Raw genomic sequence first — 25,921 nt, 5'->3', positions numbered from 1 at the left:
TTTTCCCTCCCTCTTCAAACCTCAGAGGTCCTAGAAGTGGGGGAATGAGAAAACGGGGAAAACCTCCTTGGGCAGTGGGCAGTAGTTTATACCGGTGACTGTGGGGAGGTGTAGTGGGTACTGTCATATGCCAGGAATGGAGGACTTACTCCCCAGCTTCTGGGAGCACTGTCAGCGGACAGCCCTCAGCTATTAGCCTTCTCTGGAAGCTGCCTTGGTGAAGACACTGTGCCAAAGGCCATGCCCACTTCCTACGGCGGCTCAAACTCAATGTTGGGCAGTGTGTGGGTCTATCTCAGAACAACTTTGAGGACCATCCCAGCTCCAGAACTCCTGGGATCAGCTGATACTTTCTTGTATTCCATCACATCACTATACTTTCTTCCCAATTGTTTCCCTTCCTTCACTTCCACAGGTATGCATCCCAGAGCACTCCATAGTAAACCATAGTTTACTCCATAGTAAACTCTCTGCCTCTGAGCCTGTTTCCTGGGCAGCCCAACCTCAGTCAGGTGGGGGAGAGAGGCCACTGTAGTTCTGCTTATGCTTCTCCCCTTATGGCCTTGGGACAAATTTCAGACTCTGACTAAAATCAGGCAGGGCAGAGACCTGTGTTGGTAAGAAGCTGAAACAATAATAACAACCAATTTGGGGAACAACTGACCTTGGGCAGTTGTTTCTACACTGTTCTACCTCCACATGCCCCAAGGTGGGAAAGCAACTGCTCACTGGAGCTGACAATACTCCATTGGAGACCAACATCCGGCTGAAATCCCTGGGAGCAAATGAACTCTCAGGCCAGAAAATCAGGACATTTGAGGAGCACAGTGTTTTAAAAAACTGGCCAACAGTGAAACAAGGTACTGGACATCAGATTCCTACAGAAGAGAAATAAAAATATATACAATAAGAAAATATTAAAAAGGCTAATAAATGTATTAAAAGAAAAGAGAAGATATTAGCAAAATAAAAATAAAAAAACTAGAAAAAAAGTAAGCCAGTGGAAATATTAGGCATGAAAAACATAATAACTGAAATAAAGAAAAATTAAACATGGGGACAGAGGGATTAGCTGAAGAATAAACTAGAGATTTGGGAGAGCAGATGAAGGAAATGTCTGAGGCAGAAAAAGGAATGGTCACACAGTTTGGAGATAGCAAGGTCAGAGTTTGAAACTCACGTCTGTCTGACTCCAAAATCAAATGTTAACCTTATGTCTCATATGTTCCTATCTTTCTAGGAGATAATTAGCAGCAGCAGGGGACATAATTTGATTAACAGTACTCATGTGACCTAATAGAGTGGTAGCTGAATGACAGACAGATGTGTCCCCAGGCTCCATACCCACTCTTTCTTTACTTCTTCTTTTCTTGGTCTTGGCTGCTATTATCTCCTCTACTTTCCCTCCTAACAAAGACTGCATCCTCCACACATCAGCGAAAGGGGTCTTTCTTAAAGTGCAGATGATAGCACTTGCCTACCTAAAACCCTCTGGTGGCTTACCCATTCTCTGAGAATAAAATCTTTGCCTGTCTTTCCAACCTCATCTCCTCCCACTATTGTCTCCGTTCCCATTCATTCAACCACTCAGGCCCTCTTTCTGTTCCTCACACAACAAGCTAGTTCCAAGCTCAAAGCTTTGGCACCTGCTGTTTCTTCTGCTTGGAAGGCTTTTCTCTGCAGTCACTCCTGGCTGCCTCCTCATTGTGTAGGTCTCACCTCCAATGGCCTCTCCTGAGACAAGCCTTCCCCTCAGTCAGTTTCTATCATAATATCCCATTTCATCCTCTTCATAGCATTTGTCATTACCCAAACTTACCTTCTTTACTTACTTGTGTTTATATTCTTCCCTCCATTACTAGAATGAAAGCTCCCTTTGGGCAGGCACTCTGACTTGATCCACAACACTAAAAAGAGTGCCTGACACATAGTAGGTGGCCAGTGAGTATTTGTTGACTGCCTTACTTCTCTAGCTGGACTGTTTGTTCTCTTAAGGCTCAGTTGTTGGAAAATTGGAGGAAAAATGGTTTCATAAAGCTACGGGTTCTAAGAGCTTCAAGGATTCCAGTTTCCTCTCTTAAACAGCATAAAATACCTTTGACTGGGTGAGATTCCTCTTCCCTATCACTTGCACATCTGAGCAATGAAGAAGGCGTTGCTAAGGGGTTTCATTAATCAGATTTGGCTCAAAATGTTCTTCTGGAAAATTACCAAATGGAGCCTCGTCTAGATAAAATCCATTCTCTTAAAAACCCCAGCGTGCTGACAGTGCTGCCCTGGATGTATGAGTCACAGGCAGAGGGAGGAGGATGTCGGGCCCGGCTGATGGTGACACATAGCTTTGTGGTGGACTGCAAATTTGCTCATTATTTTTCTTGAGCTAGTGCTTCTTTCTCGCCTCTAGACAATCTGCAGCCTGAATTTTCCAGTGAAAGGGTATTTGATCTTCAGTCTTCAGTTCTACACAGAGACTTGTAAATTATGCTGCATTCCTCTCATTTAGATTTTCTCTGAGGAGTTCCCAGTGTGGCAGACACTGTAGGTTACCTTGCCGATAGTCATCCTTCCCTTCTGCCTGATTTGCTTCATCCTCCTGCCCCTGTGTTTTTCACGGGAGGCAAGCTAATCATGATGGTCCTGTTGTTCTGGGCTGGGATGCAGTTGGTTTAGGTAGGAGTATGTGAAGCAACACTAGCCAGTGAGACTCCAGGAGAAGCCTGCCTTGGGGCTTCTGGGTAAGGTTTCTTTGCTTTCAAGAAGAGACGCACAGGAGGAAACTGTCCCTCTCTTTGCTGGATGTTGTCATGTCAGTGCTGGATAACTGGAACTCTGAAAGCCACTTGGTCATGAGGGAAAGAGGATGGCAGGGAGGAAGGATAGACAACACTTGGGTTCTTGATGATGTTGTTAAACCTTTAAATTAATCAAACTCTAGATTTTTTTGTGTGTGAACTAATCAATGTCATTACATGTAAGCCATTTTGGTTGGAGTTTTTCTGTCTGTGGTTTTTTTTTTTTTTATGTGCAGCTGAAAACACTATATCGAATAACCTACCAATAGCAATTTTAGTTGCAATAGAAATATATCAGTCAGAATTTACTAAATGTCTACTCTAGTCCATACACAATATACAGTAGTTGCATCCCTCAAGGAAATTAGTCTAATTCAGTGTGTCTTATAAAGAAACTTGAATTAATATTATGGGAAGGGAGGGATGCTCGTAAAATGCAGATTCATTGGCTCCTCCATAGACCTACTAAATCATAATCTTGTGAGTGTGAAGGGGAGAGCAAGAATATGTATTTTAAATAAGCACTTACTGCTCTGCTGTCCGGGGTTATGTGCCCTGGCCAGGTGGCTCCAATGGTTGGAGTATTGTCCCATACACCAAAAGGTTGCTGGTTCAATCCCTGGTTGGGCACATGTGGGAGGCAACCAATTGATGTTTCTCTCTCAAATTGATATTTCTCTCTCTCTCCCTCCCCCCTTCTAAAAATCAATAAAAACATATACTCAAGTGAAGATTTAAAAAATAAACAAGTTTTTAGGTGATTCTAATGTATTCTAAAGACTGAACAGCACTGGTGTAAGACTGGTCGTTGTGTGAATCAGTGAATAGTAAAAGGCAGGGTATATAGTAAACTGCTGAAGTGTGAAATATGGAATATGAGCTCTCAAGTTATATAGATACTAAAGGCCTAGTGCATGAAAATTCGTGCACTCAGGAGGTCCCTCAGCCTGGCCTGCACCCTCTCACAGTCCAGGACCCCTTGGGGGATGTCCACCTGCGGGTAAGGCCTGCTCCCTGGGGGATTGTGCCTAAGCTGACAGTCAGACATCCCTTTGGCAGCCTGGGAGCTCTCGGGGGATGTCTGACTAAGCTGTTAGTCAGACATCCTTAGCGCTGCCATGAGGAGGCTCCCACCACCGCCGCTGAGCTAGCCAGCCATGAGCCGGCTTCTGGCTGAGCAGCGCTCCCCCTGTGGAAGTGCACTGACCTCAAGGCAGCTCCTGTGTTGAGCATCTGCCCCCTGGTGGTCAGTGTGCATCATCGGAATGATCAATGGTGGTCATTCCCAGTCGTTCAGCCGTTAGGATCAATTTGCATATTACCCTTTTATTATATAGGATTCAGAGGCAGCCTGGCATGTTGGAAGGCAAGATAGACTGAGGGTAGAATATAGGTTCTACCACTTACCAACCAAGTGTTTCAGTTACTTCATCTTAAACCAGGGCCAACAGGGCCTACTTCATTGTATAGTTGTAAATTCTGAGATGACATGTGAGAAGCATGTGCCACACAGCTGCTCTGCTGTCCAGGGTTATGAGGGACCCCATGTACACTCACTGTTCCGTGTGCTGTTGGCTGGCATCAAGATTGTACTAGAAAGAGATAAGGAAGGAGACCTAAGGCAGCAGAAGGGTCAGTGAAGAAGGCATGCCAGTCTGAGGTCCTGCCTGTCATGCTGGTTCAATGTTGTTGCTGTTGGGCACCCTGAAGGCAGCCGCTAAGGAGGGCACACCGAGTGCTATGTAAATGTATTTGCCTGCAACCATGAGGACATTAAGTGACATATAAATTCTGGACTGTGGTTATTCCTTTTCCTAAACATTTGCATTATAAAGTTATCTTATTTAAGTGGAGGGTGTTTCTTTCTGAAATTTCTTTTTATACCTAAGATTTACTATTAGTTGGAGTATTATTACTATTGATGCTTAATGAAGCATCTAATGATGCTCTGTTTAGTTCTATCTACATGATTCCTACAGAGCTTATTCCAGGTGTATCGGTTAATAATGGCAGATTTTGTAATCAAAGAAAACATGATTATGTCAAGAGAAACATAAAAAGTGGTTTATTCAAAGTAATGTCCATCGCTAGCTACACATTTCCTCCATCTTTAGGTAATTTGTGGATACCGTCCCAATAGAACTTTTCTTGTTTTGAGGCAAACCATTCAGAGACCCAATTTTCCACTTCTTTGTACGTTTTGAAGTGCTGCTCAGAAAGTGCATGTGCCATCGATCGGAACAAGTGGTAATCTAAAGGAGCAAGGTCTGGTAAATACAGCGGGTGGGTTAATACTTCCCAGGCAAGATCTTTTAATGTGTCTTTAACTGGTTTTGAAGTGTGTGATGGTGCGTCATCATGAAGCAAAATTACTTGTCGTGTCTTCTGGCACATTATGGTCGTTTCATGATCAAAATGTGGTTCAAATTGATTATTTGTTGTCGGTAGTGATCAGTATTAACAGTTTCACCTGGTTTTAGAAGCTCATAATATACCAATCCTTCCTGATCCCACCAAACGCAGAGCATTGTCTTCTTTCTGAAGCAATTTGGCCTTGCAGTCGATGTTGATGGTTGACCTGGATCAACTCATGATTTTGTGCATTTGGGATTCTCAAAATAAACCCACTTTTCATCGCCAGTCACAATTCGATGCAAAAAAGACTTTCTTTTGTGCTGGTGAAGCAACATTTTACTAATGACTTTTCGGTTTTCCATTTGTCTTTCGTTCAGTTGACATGGCACCCATTTTCCTTCCTTTAAAATATTTCCCATTGCTTGTAAATGATTGGAAATTGTTTGCTGAGCAACATTCAATCTTTCTGCAAGTTGTTTTTGAGTTTGACACGCATCTTCATCCAATAATGCCTGTAATGGTTGGTCTTCAAATTTTTTTGGTTGACCTGGACGTTCTCTGTCTTTCACATAGAAATCATCACTTTTAAAGCATTTAAACCAGCGTTCACAAGTATCTTGAGATGGAGCATGTTCACCATAAGCTTCCTGAAGTATACGATAACTTTTTCTTCAAAATAAAGTAATGAATTAAAACTTCCCGCAAATGCTTTTTTTTTGGCACAAAATTTGACATTATTAAGCGTAAAAATATCTATGATGTTAACAGCTTCAGCAAATTTGACATATGAAGTTTTGAAGCTTGCTGTCATTACAACAAACTAGCATACATATCAAATCGCATATATATCAACATATGTGTAACTCCATCTACTGAAAAAAATCAGCATTATTAACCAGTACACCTGGTATTTCCCCCTATTTCCATTTACCAGAAGAAAAGAGAATGTTGTTTTCCAGTCTGTTTTTCTAAATCAACAACTGGAAGCACACACGTGTGAAGTCTCAGTTTTCTCAGAGAGATTCCCAATGATACCATTGTCCAAATCATCAGATCACCCAAAGGTTAAAACTGAGGCCTTTTGCTGCCCCACAATGTGGCCACCATGATTCTTTCCCAAATAAAAACCACTCACTGCTTCATTCCTTCATATATGTGCTACATCAGTGGGACTTATATGTAACTTTAACTGTGAAAGGAAACTTAACTGAATATTCCAGACGAGTCCAGATGGAGTTACTAACCACAGGAGGAAGAATTCCTGGGGGACTTTCAGAGAGATTTGGGAATTACATAAATCACTGTTGATGCAGCTGGCAACTGAATCTGCACAGATTTTCCACAAACTCTGAATTCTGTTTCTCTGCAGCTCGGTGTGACTTGCACGAGCTGTGCTGTTGCTGGCAGATGCGCCGGTGCATATAGCCTCTCACTTCTCTGCCTGTTCTGTTCTTGCGAATAGAGAACTAAATTTACTTAGACGATTCTGAGAACCATTTTGGCAACCCGTAATTCTCAAAATACAAAAATTTGACAATTTAACCCCTTTTCCAGAGCACAAAAGGGCATAATAACTTATGAAAATTTTCATTTTTGTGAGATCTAATATATGATTAGTTACATGAGCAGTGCAGAGTCCTGCCATATATAAAGTCTATATAGTATAAATCTCTATCTATCTATCTATCTATCTATCATCTATCATTTTCCTATCATCTATCTCAGTGGTCGGCAAACTGCGGCTCGCGAGCCACACGCGGCTCTTTGGCCCCTTGAGTGTGGCTCTTCCACAAAATACCACGTGCGGGCGCACACATACAGTGCGATTAAAACTTCGTGGCCCATGCGCAGAAGTCAGTATTTTGTGGAAGAGCCACACTCAAGGGGCCAAAGAGCCGCATGTGGCTCAGGAGCCGCAGTTTGCCGACCACTGATCTATCTATCTATCTATCTAGAGAGTGTTCCCCAAAATGTATACACACTTAACAGCTGATAGCTCACTTGATGTTTCTTTCTTTTCAGATTTATCCCATTGAAATGAATAATTATTCAAAGTGTGTATACATTTTTTGAGACACCTTGTGTGTGTGTGTATATGTATACATATATACATATATACATATATATATAGTGAAATTTTACAGAACATTTTGATGCCTTACACAAATAATTTAAGTGTGTGTGTGTATGTAGCAATGAAATTGAAAATAAATTTTATAAAGTTTCTCCATTGCTTATTTATAGCCCCCTGGCAGATGGGTTTTGGTGGCTCAGCAGCCTCCATTGCTTAGTTTTACAGACGGCTGAACGCTCTAGGGAGGTGAGGGAGGGAGTTCGTGTTTCTGTGGGTGAAGTCCGGGGGGAAGTAGACCAAGGCCGGTAGGGTTAGGCCAGGACCGGGATTTGCATGGAAGGGCTTGGGAAGGAGAGGACTCCAAACTGTGGCCAGGCCAGGAGGAGACTGGATAAGGAGACTGATTGGGGGTGTTTTATGGAGAAAAGTTGTATGAGGCTAACTCCTCTTGTTCAGTACATTTAAAGGATAAAATTACAGAATTAATGATGTACCTGTTGTGATTTGGTTTCTTTTTTTTTTTTTTTAAATATATTTTATTGATTTTTTACAGAGAGGAAGGGAGAGAGATAGAGAGTTAGAAACATCGATGAGAGAGAAACATCGATCAGCTGCCTCCTGCACATCTCCTACTGGGGATGTGCCTGCAACCCAGGTACATGCCCTTGACCGGAATCGAACCCGGGACCCTTCAGTCCGCAGGCCGACGCTCTATCCACTGAGCCAAACCGGTTTCGGCGTGATTTGGTTTCTTATGGAGGCAAGGAGGTTGGCACATGTTCCAGGGTCCTGTGTGACTGAGGGCACGTGGACATCTGGGTTTCACCTACAGGTGAAATGAATGTGAACGGCAGCAGCAAATTGTTTTGGTGACTTTTGGAGTTCCTATGGCATTTTGTAGCACTCTTGAGACACTTTCCCATATTATCTTGCTCTTGTGGAAGGTGTGTGTTATTTATGTGAGTCTGTAGGGCAAAGGACACTGTAGTTGGAGTCAGAAGATCTGGGTTCAAGTTCTGCTTCTGCCACTGAGTACCTGGAACCTCTTTTAGGTTTCCCAGAGGAGAGCGCCTTGACTGTCCTATGGAGATAATGACTCCTGCCTTACCCAGTTGGCCCAGGGAATCAATTTATATAAGTGCTTTGTAATGTCTACAAGTTTTATAGACATGTGTTCTTATTATAGTTATTAGTAACTAGAGGCCCAATGCACAAAATTCGTGCAAGGCGCTTGGCCCTCACAGCCCTGGCTTCATCTGGAAGGTCGTCTGGATGGTCGTTCTGCTGTTCGGCTGTCTGGTCTAATTAGCATATTATGCTTTTACTATTATAGATTATTATTTGGTGTTATGGGCTGAATTCCCCTCCCCCCATCCCAACAAGATATGTCGAAGTCCTAATGCCTCAGAATGTGACGTAATTTGGAAATAGGGTTGTTGCAGATACTATTAGTTAAGATAAGGTCATACTGGAGTAGCATGGGCCCCTAATGCAAAGTGACCAATGTTCTTATAAGAATGGCCATGTGAAGACAGGGACCCACGGGAAGAACACTATGTGAAGACAAAGGCAGAGGTTGGAGTGATGCATCCACAAGCCAAGGAATGCCAGGGGTTGCCAGCTGTCACCAGAAGCTAGGACAGAGGCTGGAATAGACTCCCCCTAGGTCCCTCAGAAGAACCAACCCTGCTGACACCTTGTTGGGCTTCTAGCCTCCAGAATGGTGAGGCGATAAGTTTCCGTTGTTTTAAGCCACCCAGGTGTGGCACTGTGTTTAGGCAGCCCTAGGAAACGAATACAGATGGTACACGAATTGAGGGGAGTTCCTGAGGAAATATAAGGAATGTATTATTGCACTCTCTTTATTCTATATAGTGCTTCTAGTCAATATTTCACTGTCATAAACACTATTTCTTTGTATCCCCACAACTAACTTGTGGCATAAGTGAAAGTTTTTCAATTTAGGTAAAATCCAAGGCTTAGAAATGATCAGTAACTCAACTGGGAAACATTGTAACCTGCCTCTTTGACTCTCCTATATCACAGCAGCTTTGTTTAGACCAATTAGTAGATCTTCCTTTTATATTTGCATTTTTCTCAGATATAAGAGGTATTTATTACTCTGATTTTTAATATGTAACTTGCTCCCAGCATTGTTTAGTTTTCACCCTCTGCTTGGCCCACATGTCTCATTGGAGTCCTAAGGATCCTCTCTGCTCTAGGGAACTGAGGCTGGCTGCAGCCTGACACGGCAGAGTTCTCACATTGAGCGGAAGCTCTTAGCTGTGGCAAGAGTCCAGAGAGGCTCCTGGGTCGGGGAGACTGAGCTTCACCTGGACAGCACCTGCCCTGACTGATTTGGGGGAAGGTGTTGTGAGTAATGGCTTGTTCCTGCAGCCATGCCCTCCCACAGCCAGAGTCTTGCCCTTCACAGATGGGGTCAGTGAGGAGATGCGAGAGAGAGAGAGAAGAATAAAGGACAGCAGTGTGGCTAATATCAGTGCCTTTGAGGTGCAGCTAAAATGCTCTGAGACTAGGCTGCCTATACCCTGCGGCGGGGGGGGGGGGGGGGGGGGCACCCATGGAGGAAGATCAGAAATCCATGACTGCATCACATCTCTGCTGCAAAGGAGGGGTTGGAGGTGACATGTCCCACAGTGTGTGTGCAGCTCGTAGGGAGTGTGGATAGAGGAGTGATTAAGAAAATAAGTTTTGAAGTAACATAGACACAGATTTCTGGGTTATCATCTTGGTTCTACCATATCATTGTGTGACCTTGGGCACATATTTGTCTCCTCTGAACCCATGTCTTGTCTTCATCTTTAAAACAGCATTATTCACCTCCTAAGACTATTGTCAGGATTAAATAAGATGATTAACCCTGAGTGAGAGCTATAACAATATATGTGGTCAGTGGGGCCATGGAACTATTCAGTGGGAGAGGGTCCACCAAGTAATAATAAACTAACAACCCAAAGTGCCCCATGTACCCCTTTCTTCATAAGCTGTGTAGGCTATTTTGAGCTTTCTCACATGGGAGCTAATTTCTCTCAAAGAAGGATATGATATTGCAAAACAAAACCGGAAAGATCTCCAACCTAACATGACTTATCCCATAGAAAGCTCAAACAACAGCGTTTTGTCTTCCTTTCTTGTGTACTGTAATATGAAATATCCATCTCCATCATGTAGCAACAAAAGCAATACATCACAGTCTAATAAAATATCTGCCATGGTACTAAGAAGACGACCTTGACGATGAATACTTTCCAGACCCCGAATGCCATATTCTATCACAAAGAGAAATCATTAATCATGGATTATTTTGCCCATTTGACTGACTGATAGTTTTATGTATCTAAATTTTAAATGCCATTCTTTGGTTGTCAGCCAGACCTTCATCTTTCTAAAATGTACTACTGAGGGAATACCTGAGGTACATATTGGCTAAAGCCCAGCGCATACAGCTCCTCATTACAAAGCAATTTCATTTCCCTCATCAAGTTAGCATCATAGTTCAAGTTTATACTTCTCTCCTTTTAATTCCAGCCCTCTTCGCCTCATTGATGTTTCTGTCACACTACAGGAATGTTCCTGCCTTAGCAACTTTGCTGTTCCTTAAGATGTCCACATGGCCAACTTCCTCATCTGGTCCCTACTCAAATGTCAACTTCTCAATGAGGCCTACCCTTGTCAGACTTTCTGCAATGTGTGTCCTTTCTTCCTGCTAGAACAGAAGCTCCATGAGGGCAGGGATCTTTGTCTCTTCTGTTCACTGATGGCTCTCTAAGTGCCCAGAATAGTGCCTGGCACTTAGTAGATACTCAATAAATATTTGTTAAGTAAATAAATGGTGATAACCAATTTTTGAAGACCAAAGAATATTAGGTATGGAAAAGACCTTATAAATTATTTGATTCAATAATAAGAAAATTTTTAAGGAGTGTTGATTGAAGAAAATTAAAAAAAAATTTATGGGTGGAATTTGTTTTCCATTCAAAATTAAATCCCATGGGAAAATAATGTATGTTCTTAAATCTTAGCCATTTACTTTACTACATAAAATAATATTTATGAGAAATTGTGGGCAGAGTTGAGAAACAGAAAGTAGAGGCATCTTTCTAATCTGCATCCTGGAAATGAAATCTGGGTCTTATCTTGAATAAAAAACTCCTGGGGCTCAGGCTGCTCATCATCCACTACTTAAAACCTCACTCCATTTTATAGAGGGAGCAGAGATTGCCCAGAAAAGAGAAGACCTTTTACTTTTCTCAAGGTCATCTGTTGTTTGATGTATATTTTTAGAGCCAGAATTATTTAAAAGCTGCAGTGGGTCCTAGAGAACTTCTCATCTAACCTCTTCATTTGGAAAATGAAAGTGCCAAAGCCCAGAGACATTGTGAGACTGACTGAGGTCACACAGAAAATCGCAGAAAGAAAGCCCGATACTAAATCCCAAGTTCTCTGCAAATATTAACTGGTGTATAAGACTAAATCCTCCTCTGACCAATGGAATGGAAAACAACAAAATTAATAGGCATTGCCTGTTGTGATCTCACCTTTTCAAACTGGAAATCTAGCATCTTTTGGACATTGCACATGTATCAATAGCATGTTATGTTTCCACGTCCCCAGAGTTGTCCCTCTTCTGTAGGCCTCCCCTGGATGAGCTCCAGGTGAGCCACTGTAAACAGCTCAATCAAAATTTTCTGATGATTAATTTAATATATTTCAAAATTTTCTGACTTTTGATCATGAAATGTTAAAAGATTTATTTGGTTTATTTGTAAAGTCATAGTCAACTATGTCAGAACTTGTAGTAGTATGTCACTTATTGCCTATGCTGTATTATCTATCTATCTATCTATCTATCTATCTATCTATCTATCTATCTATATAAAGGCCTAATATGCAAAGTGTCCCCTCGGCAGTTCGACCGGGAGTTTGATCGCTCGCTATGACGTGCACTGACCATTAGGGGGTGGCACGGAATGAAGGAAGGCCCCGGCTGGCAGCTGGCAGCTGGCAGCTGCTAGGGACCCTACCTATGCACAAATTTCGTGCACTGGGCCTCTAGTTTCATTCATAAATATATGGGAACCTATGCAAGTTATTAAAGAGCAGACAGTAAAATCAGCTTGCTCTGTCAATCAGAAAGGAATAGGATAGAAAGGCTTGTCTTTCTCAGATTGTTTAATGTAGTCTCTTTCAAAAGCAGAGACTAGTATGGATGAACTAAAGATCTTTTTCAACCCCTTTAGTCTCTAACTGAATCATTAAATACAGTAAGTAGTTAAAACTATTTATAATTTACAGACTTACTTGTCAACATATTCAACTAGATCTGTAGAGTTCTTGGTTGACATTTTGACTGGAGATAATCTTACCTAAAACAAAGGTCATGGCTTTAAAATGTACCATCGGGGAAATTCCTATATATCTTATCCTTACATAAATTTTTAAATTTTAAACAAAACAAAAACTATAGATCATAGACCATCAGCCCAGTTAATCTTGCACAAGCCCCTTTTGTATTGCTGGAGACTAAAACTAAAGTCAAGTTCTGGGAAGACATCAGGGAGCTGCATTTCACAGATTTGGTATCATAGGAAAAACTTTTGAGAAAGGTCAAAGTCATAGATTATTCTTAGATAAATTTTAAATGAAATATCCTGTGATTATTGGCTGCATTACTAAAGAAGTCCTTACAGAGTGAATTATTCCTGACATGCTGAATTCCAAGGGAAATCAGCTAATTTTCTAAAAAAAAAAAAAAGAAAAAGAAAAAAAAAGCCCACACTAGAAAACTAGTCTATCAAGGTAGTTTTGTTTTCTAATAAAGCTGGGTGCCAGTTTATTATAGCAAATGAGAAATAAAAGTCAGAGCACAGTTGCCCAGCCAGTGTGGCTCAGTAGTTGAGCGTTGATCTAGGAACCAGGTGGTCACAGTTCGAGTCCCAGTCAGGGAACATGCCTGGGGTTGCAGGCTCAATCTCCAGTGTGGGGCGTGCAGGAGGCAGCCGATCAATGATTCTCTCTCATCATTGATGTTTCTCTCTGTCTCTCCCTTTCCTTTCCTATCTGAAAGATATTTTAAAAAGTCAGAGCACAGTTATGTACATAACTTACTAGTACTAAACATAGTTGACCATATGAATGCTTATCTATTTTTAAAAAATGGCATCTCTAGAAGGTTCTATTTGCATTAAAGTTCATAATTTTGCAGCATTTGTTGGAAGAAAGAGGATCAAAATGTACTTACTGTGTTTGCATATGCTATGGAACTGTTTTCAACTCTAATGCTCTTTTATTTTAAGAATAGGTCACATTTTTATCTTCATTTTAATAACCTGTCACTGAACTAGATTCAATAGGAGAGAAGAGTGGAATTCCATCTCATTTTAAAACTTAAACAAGATATGCCCCTAGGATATTTTTTCTTGCTTTATGTTATTGTATACTGCGATGGTGAGCAAAATATGTTGAGACCCACATACCGAAATCATTCATTTTGCAAATGCTTAAGGAATTACCACTTCTTCTTAATTTAAGGCCTAAGAAACTTAATTGGAAATCTAGCTCCTCCAGTGAAACTAAAAATAGAAAAATAAAAAAATAAAAGTCAATTACCAACGAAGCTAACAACAGAAAGCCTCTCCTCTGCTGATGGCGTCTGCTGCTCTGAAGCCTGGTCTTTCCCTACAGAAGGAATATAATGATCCACTGGGCCCAGGTCCATTTTGTGAAAACCACCCTCACTCCCTAGAGACCACGACTGGCCTGCTCTCGCTCTTGTTTTCACCGCAGTTTTCTGCTGGAACAGTGCTGACCCGGGTTCCTCACTTACTAATGCCAGCTGTTTCCTCCTCACCTCTCCACTGCTGCCCCTGGCCTGCAGGGGTCTGTGGTATATCCTCAGCAACTGGCTGGTTCCTATAAGTGTGGCACCTAGTAGCCCTTTGTAAGTGTTTGTGGAATGAGAGAGTAATATGACTATTTTGTCCGAGGACACTAAATTACTGGGTTATTGTCATCCCTTTTCCTTCTCAAGTGAAACAATTGGCTACATATGTTTTATTTTATTAATTTAAGCCTTATTTTGAAAACCATAAGTAGCATCCTCTTAACACACCTACAAGTCATAAACTTTTAAACAAATGTTAAACCCAATAAAGGAGGAAATTTTTAAGCATATAGAAAAATGAAAGATGCAGAAAAAAATGTTTTCACTTATAATTCTGCTTTGAGCACAAGTCATTAACATTATGGCATATATATTTCCTCTTTATTTCTGTGCAATTTTTCATATATATAACACAGAAAATTTAATAACTTTGCTAATTGCATATAGGAGTTTCTGTTTCATCCCTATTCCTACAAGCTAGAATGTAATTACATAAAAATTCTCACAAACAACTTGATGCTTATTATGGGAATTTTTACATGCATCAGTTTTCATCTGTTTCAGAATAATACCTGAAAACGTTGTTGTTCTTTATGGTTTAATTGCCTATAGAATACGTTCACATATGTCATGTGATTTTATCAAAAGAATAACAGTTATTTTAAGTAACTGAAATCCTTTATTACAGAAAGAATTTAAGATGAATATTTTCATAGGTGACGAATCTGAGGATCAGAAGTAATGGATTTATTCAAGATCATATGGGTAATGATAATAATTATATTACAGCTATTGACTGAGTCCTTCCTACATGCTAAGCTCTTTACCATAGTGGCCCATTCAAACCCCACTTCTTTGAATAATGGGCTTAATTATCCCATTTCACAGAAAAAGAAACAGAGAGGTTAAGTCATTGCTGAAAGTCACACAGCAAGTGTGTGGTACAGCCACCAGATACAAAATATCAGTGCTTGACATTGTGCTAGCTTTCCAGTGCTCTTTCCGTCACAAGAAGCTGCACCTGCTGATCAGGTGTCATGGGAATTAAAGAGCAAAGTCTGAAAACACTTCCTTTTTTGAATGTTCATTTTCATTAATGGGGAAGCTATGACAAGTACCAGTAAAAGGAACATTCCATTTAGCTGATCTCTTTTTCATGTTACAGATATTATCTTTACCTTGACTTTATCATAGTTTCTTTTGTATCTTACTAAAAAATAATCAATTTTGTTAATTTTTAGCATACATATTAAATGTCAGTCCAATGAATGTATTCGAAAATTGAGCCCCTTTTGCTTTTTCAGAGTGTGTTGCCATTAGTCACTTTGTCAAAGCAGAAAAAAACAAACCCAACAGGAAATGTGGGTAGAGTGAAAATAAAAACAACTTTTCCAGGATTCCTTAGAAGTCTCTAAGCAATGCTGAGCTTTAAAGAAGCTGAACAAAATATTCTGTCTTTAATAAGAATAGCTAAAATTACTTACTTTGTTTTCCTGGTCACTGGTTGAGCCAGGCAAGGGGCCATCAGGTTCATCTGGCTGTTCCTCTGCAGTCGGGGAGACACTTTTGTTTATATCTGTATCTAGGCAACCAGAATTCTGAATCAGATCAGGAACTATGGCACATGAATTTCTGCAGTGGTGATTTTTTTAAAATTGTATCATTGTACATATGGCAATGGTTAAAGGGAGCCTTCCAATTTGGTTTATACTCCCCTCTTCCCTGCTTACCTACCCCATTTGCCCCATCCCAAGACCCTCCAATCACACCTATAATCAGCTAGAAGAGCTTATCATTTCAGGTACTTCCATTATACATTTAGAAAACTTGGCTGAAATGCACTCATTTAGATCAAACTGTTCTAAAATAATATGGAATGATTTCTCACCCTATTGTGCCCAAACCATCCAATGGTTTTCTTTGGGATTTATTACCTTGTTTATGTATAACATGAAATATAAGTCAGATAGTAAAGTATGAGAAATTCAGAGACCTTGAGTAATCCTTGAGATAAATACTTGAACTCATGGTGCTTGATTTCCTGGATTTATTTTTTATTGATTTGATACTTTGAGACTTTAAAAAATTTTCTTTCTTTGAAAGCCAGAGTACTAAGGAATATTGATTGAATCCTGACTAAAGTCTTTCTATTTCTAGAGTATTTTCCAGGGTGGCTTAGCAGCATTGTGACTGCAGGAAGAATCTGTGATGTCAATGGGGTTGGCCCTCACACTTAAAGTCCGTAAATTTCTGAAATTTAGGAACTTGAAGGGTCTTCCTTAATGCTCATTGTCATAAAAATCACTGGGTCCTTCACTTCCTTGTCTCACTGGGTGGGATGTGGCCATTTAAAAACTGATATGTCATACTCTCCTTCTGACTTCACCTTCACAGTTTAGTAAGAGAATAGTTTCCATCAAAGTAGACAAAGAAAATTGGTAGTTACAAAATAGTCAGGGGGTGTAAGTTCAGCATAAGGAATAGTCAATAATGTAATAATTAGGTATGATGCCAAGTGGGTACTTGAATTATCAGGGGACGGGGGGTCACTTTGTAAATTATATAATTATCTAACCACTATGTACACCTGAAACTAATATAAAACACTTTGAATATCCACTGTAACTGAAAAATAAAACAAAATAATGAACCAGAGGGGTTAAAGAAAAAAAAGTAAATAAAGAAAATGAATTGCTACAGTACTTCAGAATCTTCCTCTAGTATGCTAGTTAAGGAAGTTAACACTTCTAGGCCACTAGGGGAGTTTCTAAAAGAATGCAGGAATGACAGGTGAGCTGGGACAGGGCTTTAAATAAATTAAAATATTGAAGAGCATTGTAGGGGAAATTTTCAGTTATTTAACCAAAAAAAGATTTGAATTATTTCAGCTCTGAAATATTTTCTTTAAATGATATTATTGTCTGAGTTACTTTTTAAATTATGGTGCTCTGTTTGGCTTGCTCTGAGACTATATGGTGTTTAGGATACTGAATTACAAACTTTTATTCCACAGATAAGTACCACCCATAGGTTTTGGCTTCAATGGTATGTCTTCTAGTGTTAAACTAGGCCCTTAAAACTTAAGAAATACAGTATTTAATGATTCTTGAATCAGTCCAAAAGGCTCATTTAATCATCCTAATAATAATTTAATCAAGTGTCAAGGGAGACTGACACACTTGTGACAGAGAACAGGTGGCTATGGATACCAAGGGCATGAGACCTTGACTCCTGGTATTTACTTTGGGCAAGATTACCTCTTCAAGTTTCAGTTTTCTCATCTGTAAGGTGAGGTAATAACAGTGATCTCATAAGGTGGTTGATAGGATTCAGTGCAATAATACACGTAAAATTCTCAGCTGAGTACCAGGCCAGGAATCCAATAAGCTGGATCTATTACTAGTGATTATTTCACAAGGTGGCAATTATCCAAGAAATAGATACAAAGCCTGCGTGAGAAAGGAAAAACTGGATTTGACCTTGCTGAACCACTTTCCTTAAATTCAGCTTCTAATCCATATGATTTGACTAGGAAAATGGACCCAAATGAAATGAGTCTAGCCTGTTTGTCCTTTAAATGGTTGCTTAGTTTTTAACAGAACAGTGCACATAATATATACCAGTATGTACCATTAAATTCCCACCTGCTGGAATGTACATGTTAAAATTCTTTCTGGAAGTCATTGATCATTTCTAATCCACGCACACATTCAGCACACATTCACATCTGCACTGCCTTCCTCAGCACACAAGAGTGTATATTCATATATATATATGAATATATATATATGTATATATTCATATTCTAAGGCACAAAAACCAATAATGTTTAATTTTTATTTTAAAAACATTATATTTTATATTATTTTATATATAGACATGAAGGATTCATCGTGAGGTGGTGTACAGTGAAGGGGTTGGTTAGTGTTGAAGGTCAACCAAGACAGAACTGCTGTGTGGTGTTGTACACTACACAACCCTAGGGGGCACCATTCACACAATAACACTAGATTTTCACATTTGTTTCAACAATTTTTCAGGAATATATCAAGAAAATACCTTATTCCAAGAAAGTAGGTATATCAGGACAAGTTTTTGACAAGTGGAAGGAAGGGGGGGAACCCATTTCTAACTCACTAAAAGAGTGTATAGGGGCCAGTGGCAGCCCCCTCTTTAACTTCCTTTTCTTTCTCTTTTCCTTTTGATGTCCCTTCCCACCTGTTGCTCCAAATGGCTTTATGCCATTCTTTCTGGAAAGACCTCATTTCGACCTGGGAACTCCATAGGGCCTCACACCTTTTTGTGCTGTTCTGATTGTATCCACTCTAGTTTCCAAGTGAGCTTGATGTGTTTAGCAATTGACATTTTAGAAGATATCCCTCATGTTCCACCTCATGATTTTTCTGAGGAAGGCAGTGCAGATGTGAATATCCTGACTTTACAGATAAAAACACAAGGAGATTCAGATAAGTTAAGGGACTCGCATAAGTAAATGGTGAAAATCTGACCAGATCCCAAGTCTTCCGATCCTCTTTGTGCAACTTCCTACCAGGGATGCATCATAATGAATTGTGCTGAGCTGCCAGTGTTTGACTTCCATTCGAAAGGGGTGCTCACTGCTAAGTGGGTCCCTAATGCTCCCTAGCACTTACATTTCATTCCCTTGGTCCACCACTCTCCTACTCTCCTAGCAGACTCTGCTACTTTTCCTCTGACCTCAAATTCCCGTCAGCTCCTTTCATCACCATCACTCGTAGCTGATGACCTTTCTTTTCTATTTCACCAAGAAAACAGAAGTAATTGGAAGGGAGTTACTACATCTGTGGACCTATAGGAATTTGTGTCCATAAATTTTGCATCTTCTCCTGTTTCAGAAGATGAACCATCTTTGCTCCTCGTTCAGTCCATCCCAGTTGTCCTTAGGTCCCACTCCCTCCTACCTAATTAGGGACCCCACTGCCTCTTCACCAGATTATTCCCATCACCTTACACATACCTTTCCCCCTTCTACCCACCTTAAGGCAGGTAACAACCTTCTTTTGATCCTATATACCCTTCAGCTACCACTCACTTTTTTCCTTTTCTGTGCAGGAAAACTTCCCGAGGGTGTTATTTGCTCTTCCCAATTTCTCTCTTTGCTATAGTCTGAATTGTGCCCCTCCCAAAATTCATATGTTGAAGCCCTAACCTGAAATGTGGCTGTATTTGGAGATAGGATCTTTAGGAGGTAATTAAGGTTAGGTGAGATTTTAAGAGTGGGGTCCTAATCTTATAGGATTGAGGATTGATGTCCTTATAAGAAGAAAAAGCAACCTTAATCTCTCTCTCTCTCTCTCTCTCAAGAAAGTGTGAGGACACAGTAAGATGATAGTTGTCTATAAGCCAGAAGGAGGACTCTCACCAGGAACTGAATCTGTTGGCACCTTGATCTTGGATTTCCCACCTCCAGAACTGTGAGAATACATTTCTGTTGTTTAAGCTACACAGTCTATGGTATTTTTGTTAGAGCAGCCTGAGCTGACTAAAATAGTCTCGAAGCACTAAAATCAGGCTTTCAGTCTCGCTCCTTTCACTCAAACTGCTCTTGGCAAGATCCCCTGTGACCTCTCTGTTGCTAAATCCAGTGGTCAACTCTCAGCCCCTATCTTACTGCCCCCTCAGCAACACCTGGCAGAGTTGAGAGCTGGCTTCTGCTTGAAACTTGTTATTTACTTGACTCCCAGGGCAACATGTCTCCTGTGGCTCTGCTGTTCCTTTTCACTGGTTTCTCGTTCATCTCCCTGACCTCTGAGCAGGTGGTCCGTCATCTCAGTCAGCTTTAAGCTTTCTCAGAAGTCCTGTGTGCGGGAACCCTCAGCGCCAGGCAAACCAGCAGACCTGCTCACTCTACCTCTGAGTGTTTAAGTGTTTACCCTTTACCCCAAAGATGTTCTCCATACAGCCTTTCCCACAGCAATAAATGACAACAGCTCTTTCCAGTTGCTCAGGCCCCAGACCTTAGAGTTTTTCCTCATGCCTCCTGTGCTCTCTTATGCTACTTGTTGGCCAAACTTTCAATATATATTCAGAGTGGGTCATCTCTCACCACCTTCTCTGCTGCCACACTGGTCTAAGCTACCATTATTCCTCCCTTGGATGATTGCAATAGCTTTTGAAAACCAGTCTTCTGTCAAACTTTCCCCCCATCTGTTATTCTCAACAAAATAACCAGGGATGTTGTCAACGTGAATAAAACTCACCAGCTCAAAATTCTTCAACAATTTCCATCTTATAAAGGACTAGAGGCCTGGTGCATGAAATTCGTGCACTCAGCGGGCGGGGGGGGGGGGGAGCGGGGGATCCCTCAGCCCAGCCTGTGCCCTCTCGCAGTCTGGGGGCCCCTCAGGAATGTCCGACTGATAGCTTAGGCCTTCAGTTAGACATCCTCAGGGCTGCCGTGGAGGCAGGAAAGGCTCTCGCCAATACCGCTGCGCTCGCCTGCCGTAAGCCCGGCTTCTGGCTGAGCGTCGCTCCCCCTGTGGGAGCACACTGACCACCAGGGGGAAGCTCCTGCATTGAGCGTCTGCCCCCTGGTGGTCAGTGCGTGTCATAGCGACTGGTCATTCTGCTGTTTAGTCGATTTGCATATTAACCTTTTCTTATAAAGGATAACATGTTTCTAAAATCTACAAAAGCTTTCTGAGGCCCAGGCGATGGGTCTGCTCAGAGTCATCTGACCTCCTCTCCTAGGGCTCTCCCTTGCCTGCTCTCCTCCAGCCGCAAAGGCCACATTAATACTGGGGACATACCAGCAGGCCTTGCCTCAGGGCCTTTAATCTTGCTGTTGCCTCTGCTTAAATGCACTTTCCCTGGGTAGTCCTTCTGCTCACTTCCGTTAGTCCTTCTGGTCTTTATTTAAACATCACTTTCTTTTCTTTTCTTTTTTTTAATATTAGATATTTATTGATCCTGTATTAAATACTTTATAAGCATCATCTTATTTAATCCTTATCACACCCCTATGAGGTTTTATTTTTTTTTATTTTTATTTATTTATTTATTTATTTTTTATTGCTTAAAGCATTACAAAGGGTATTACATATGTGTCCTTTTTTTTCCCTGCCCTTGACAATACCCTGGCTTCCCCTACCCCCCAGTGTCTTATGTCCATTGGTTATGCTCATATGCATGCATACAAGTCCTTCAGTTGATCTCTTACCCCCCTCCCTCCTGCCCCCAACCCTCCCCAGCCTTCCCGCTGCAGTTTGGCAATCTGTGTGAGGCAGTTCTGCCTCTGTATCTATTATTGTTCAAAAGTTTATAATGGTCTCTATTATCCATGAATGAGTGAGATCATGTGGTATTTTTCCTTCATTGACTGGCTTATTTCACTTAGCATAATGCTCTCCAGCTCCATCCATGCCATTGCAAATTGTAAGAGTTCCTTCTTTTTTACAGCAGCATAGTATTCCATTGTGTAGATGTACCACAGTTTTCTAATCCATTCATCTACTGATGGGCACTTAGGCTGTTTCCAGATCTTAGCTAAAAACATCACTTTCTCAAAGAGGTCTTGCAGGGCTATCTACAATTACAGCTTCCTTTTATATTCACACACTTCCTAGTACTATTTCCTACTGTATTTCCCCCTTAGCATTTATCTAATATGTATTTATTTTTCTTACTAAATGTTTCCCCTGTTGGAATCTAAGCTCCACAGGGCAGACCTTTTTGTCTACTTTGTTTATGGCTCTGCCCCAATTCCTACAACGGTGTCTGGCACAGGATAAGTGCTCAATAAGTATTTGTTAAATGAATGAGTAGGTGAAGTCCATAAAGATGTGTAGACAAAATTCTACACGTCAGAAGCACAGGTGACTTCTCCCTGGGGTTAGATGGGCGAATGTGACATGAGTTGTGAAGGAGTGGGCACTTTATTTGAACCTTGGAAAATATATTAGTCCCTAACACCCGAGTGGCACTCAGGTAATTTGACTTTTCTCTCCCCCCATAACAACCCTGAGGATACTTCCAGACGTTCTTACTGCTTCGGACCCTCCACTGACACTTAGAAAGGCCCTTCTCTCCACCAGAAAATATTTATTATCCTACTCTCTTCCTGTCTGATTTTTAGTCCGTGGTCCATTAAAAAAGATCTGACATCAGTGTGGACTTCATACCTGACAAAGGATGCTGCTGTAGTCCCGGCATTTCAGACATCAGTATGTCTAACACTTACCTGGAGAGTTTCTTGAACTGCAGATTCTTAGTCCCCTCTCCCACGAGTTTCTAAACAAGCTCCTTTTGATCCAGAGACCCAAGGACCACACGCTGAACAACGCAAAGGAAAGAATCTGTAAGTGTGCCATCCCTCAAGGCCCACAGCGAACGTCATTTTGGTCAGAGTCCTCTTTGGTGTTCCTCAAGTTGCTACTGTCTTCCTATAAACAATCATCTGTTTGTCTGTCTGCCCACCCATCCATCCAGGCATCCAGCCGTGTCTCAGTGTCTTAGATTTCGTTTGGATGTGAATTTTCCCAAAGGGTAGCAGTGCTGGAGGAGCTTTCTCCTTTCAAACCACCTCCTCTCTCCTAATTACCATCTGCGCCTCCCCCAAAGCCAAACCGCAGCCTACCTGGCAGTCTCTCCTCAGGTGCCAAGCAGCAATTTGCAGCCATTCCTACCTTGTGTTTATACCTAGCTGCTGCTCCTCCTCCACCTGTCAGCCAGGCTCTGTTTCTATTCTCTCCTTCCCTGTTACCACTTCTCTCTCTATCACCTCTGAACAAACAGCCTGTCCCCAGGCACCTAATTGTAGCCAAGCTACTGTGGTGAATTCCCACCTCCCTTAGCTGTGTTGTGTTTCCTGCCTCCCACACCCACTGCTCTTTACCTGGCTTTGGTTAATATCAGCCCAATACATTGACTAACCAAATGAAGAAGAGTGATGCATTAAAATATAATAACGTTGATAATTTACAATGAAATATAATGCCCAAGGAAAAAATACACAGTAGAAAGGTGGACCCACCTTTGAACACAGTCTGTCACACATATCCATATGGGCAAAGTCCAAAATAAGCAAAATACAACAACTAAAAACACTGACAAAATTCCACCTGGCAGATAATACCATACAACAGTAGGTAAGCTAATAATTCAAAGACAATTCGAGTAGAGATTGATTGTGTTGCCACCAGATATAAGAACCATGAGATTCTGTGGAGGCAATAAAAGCTTGTGCTTGTTAAATTAGTTCACAGAGTCTCTATGCTACTGGCAGCAGGAATATTTACTCTAGCTGTTCCCGTCCCATGACTTATTTCCCTCATTTCTCTGCAAAAGTCTCTTCTGCTGTGGGGAGGTTCCTTGCTCTGCCAGGGAGGCCGTGAGTGAGCCTGTGGATCCAGCAGGCTGCTCTAAAAACCCTACCTTCCTCATCCTTGAGCATGTCAGCTCACCGGGCACAGGCTGGTCATGGCCAGCTATCCTACTTGCTGCTCTAATGATCTCGAGGAGTCTATTTTTGTGCGTAATAAGACCAGTGCCCCCAGCCATCCAGCCTAACACAAGCACAAGTGCTTCAAGGTGAACAGAAGTATCTGTTTGAAAAGCATATAAATCGATCTTAATCCCCAAATCAATGGATATATTTTTGGCCCTAGGCATCCCCACATTTAGCCAAGTGGCTCTAGGACAGAATTTAATATTGTATGTGTTTGTCCCATCAAGAGAAAGGGTAATGAAATCCATAGGAGAGAAGGTTTTCCTTGCTCTGGGAATAACTTTATGTCTCACCATTAAAGTATGTGAGATTCGGTGCCATACAAAACTCACCCCTGAAAACCCCCTCTGGGGCCCATTACGTCAGCATGTGCTACACACGCACATCTGTTGGCCAGGAGGCCTGACCTTGCGGGAGTCTGGGTACCTTCCCTTTCCCCTTCGAGCATGGTTTATCTTTTAAAAAGTTAAAAATAATTTGGTCCAGTACATTTTGTCCCCTAGAAATTTGTGATCAGCTTTACATAGGTATAGAAATAACCAGACCAAACTATAACCCAAGGGGATAAGAAAAACGTCAAGCACTTACTGAATGCCTACTATCCACAGAGCACCGTGTGCATGTATTTGTATATTTATGGTTCAGGTAATTCTCACAATAACTGAAGGAGTTGAGTATCCCAGTTTACAAGTACCCGTGGAGGAACCGTCTCAGAATCATACAGCAGTGTGTCTGACAGAAGTCTGTGCTCTTTCCCCCTTCCCAGGCTACCGGTGTTTGAAGTCTCTGTAAAACGTCATGCTTTTCTGCCCCTTCCTCTTGGCATCACTTCTGCCCCTGGCCAGGCACCCTGTGTGTTAGATGCTCAAGTTCTCTGCTGAATTCACACACTCACTCACTCACTCACTCATTTATTCTGGCAGGCAGTCTTACACACTTTCAAACTTTTATTGGCTGCTTTCTAAGTACTTTTCTGAGCAAAACAGGAAAAAGCCTCTGCCTTCTCTGACATTCTACAAGGGAATTAAAATAAGCACACAGGCTTTCAAAATGAAGTGTGATAAAAGCAGTTTAGAGGAAGCAAAGACTCTGTGGCAGTCCAGAGGAGAGCAGGCAGCAGCCATAGCGGAGGAGGGGAAGGGAGGAGGAAAGGAAAAAGACTTCTTGAAAGAGGTGACCTGAGGGGAGTCCCGTGACCTTGTGGGAATTGTCCTCCATAGAATAGAGGAAGCTCGTTTTCACTCAGTGAATGCCCATCCTCATGGCAAGTAGAGCAGAGTGGCAGGAACAGGAGGGTTGATAATCAGATGAAGCTGTTCAAGTGAGTAGAAGCCAGACTCAAAAGGAGCTTGAGTCTTGTTTAGCGAAACTTAAGGACTTTAGAATTTACCCTGCAGGTGGCGAAGAGCTGAGTGGCTGGGTCCTTGAGTCCCATAGTTGTGCTGATGGGTTAGAACAAAGCCCCCAAAGAGGCTGGTGCAATGTAAACACAGGCAAACATATAAATGCTGTTTCTGCTTCCTTGTGGAGGAACTCTTTTTTAAACCTTAAGACAATAATGTAAAACTACGATTGCTCTAACCCTAACTGGTTTGGCTCAGTGGATAGAGCGTTGGCCTGCAGATTGAAGGGTCCCAGGTTTGATGCCTTTCCACGTCTTGGTTGCTGGCACATCCCCAGTAGGGAGTGTGCAGGAGGCAGCTGATCATTGTTTCTAACTCTCTATCCCTCTCCCTTCCTCTCTGTAAAAAATCAATAAAATATATTAAAAATAAAACAAAAACTATGATTAAAATCTTTTCTTGTGGAAAACTCTATTGAATTTTTTTTTCTTTTTGTGTCTAAAATTACATTGTATAAACCATTTGAACTATTTGGAATCTTGAGCCGCTGATTCCACATTATTGCTGAAGCATTTAATGGCACTTTGTTAAAGGAACTCTTAGCATGGTGATTTTGTTTTTGTAACATGAAAAATTATGCATGTAAAACGATAAACTTCTCTGTCCAAAACAAAATAAAGACACAAAAAATAAACTCTGAAAAATTATTTTGAATGAATTGGGGTTTCTCTGTAATTACTTTTATGTTTGAAATGTTATATTCAACTTCCATTTATATACTAGTACGTAGATATGTGACTTTACATAAGTGCATAAATATATATTGTAGAAATATCATAAAGGATTAATATACTGAATATGTAAATATATAACAAAGCATACAGGCAGAAACACTTAAAATCATCCCCTCTGAAATTATCACTGAAATAATCATTGTACATATTACAATGTGTTTTTAGCCTTTTTTAT

At 41.1% G+C, this 25,921-nt stretch overlaps 1 protein-coding gene across 1 annotated transcript in view; it reads right to left on the bottom strand.

Annotated features, from left to right (window-relative positions):
- The window catches only part of FAM81B (family with sequence similarity 81 member B), a 57,084-nt gene extending 41,407 nt beyond the window's left edge, over window positions 1-15,677 (bottom strand). Inside the window, exons 1-2 of the mRNA XM_070412347.1 lie at window positions 15,610-15,677; window positions 12,544-12,608 (exon numbers count right to left, since the gene is read on the bottom strand). Of these exons, the coding sequence (XP_070268448.1) occupies window positions 12,544-12,587 (44 nt within the window). The 5' untranslated portion in view covers window positions 12,588-12,608; window positions 15,610-15,677. The remainder of the gene's footprint in view (window positions 1-12,543; window positions 12,609-15,609) is intronic.
- Between the last annotated feature and the right edge of the window lie 10,244 nt (window positions 15,678-25,921).

This window comes from Myotis yumanensis, unplaced genomic scaffold, assembly GCF_028538775.1.
Source record: "Myotis yumanensis isolate MYYU_CA2020_CCGP unplaced genomic scaffold, mMyoYum1.0.hap1 SCAF_4, whole genome shotgun sequence".
Classification (NCBI taxonomy): domain Eukaryota; kingdom Metazoa; phylum Chordata; class Mammalia; order Chiroptera; family Vespertilionidae; genus Myotis; species Myotis yumanensis.
Note: the sequence above shows the minus strand (reverse complement) of the source record. Positions and strands in the feature narration are given on the sequence as shown.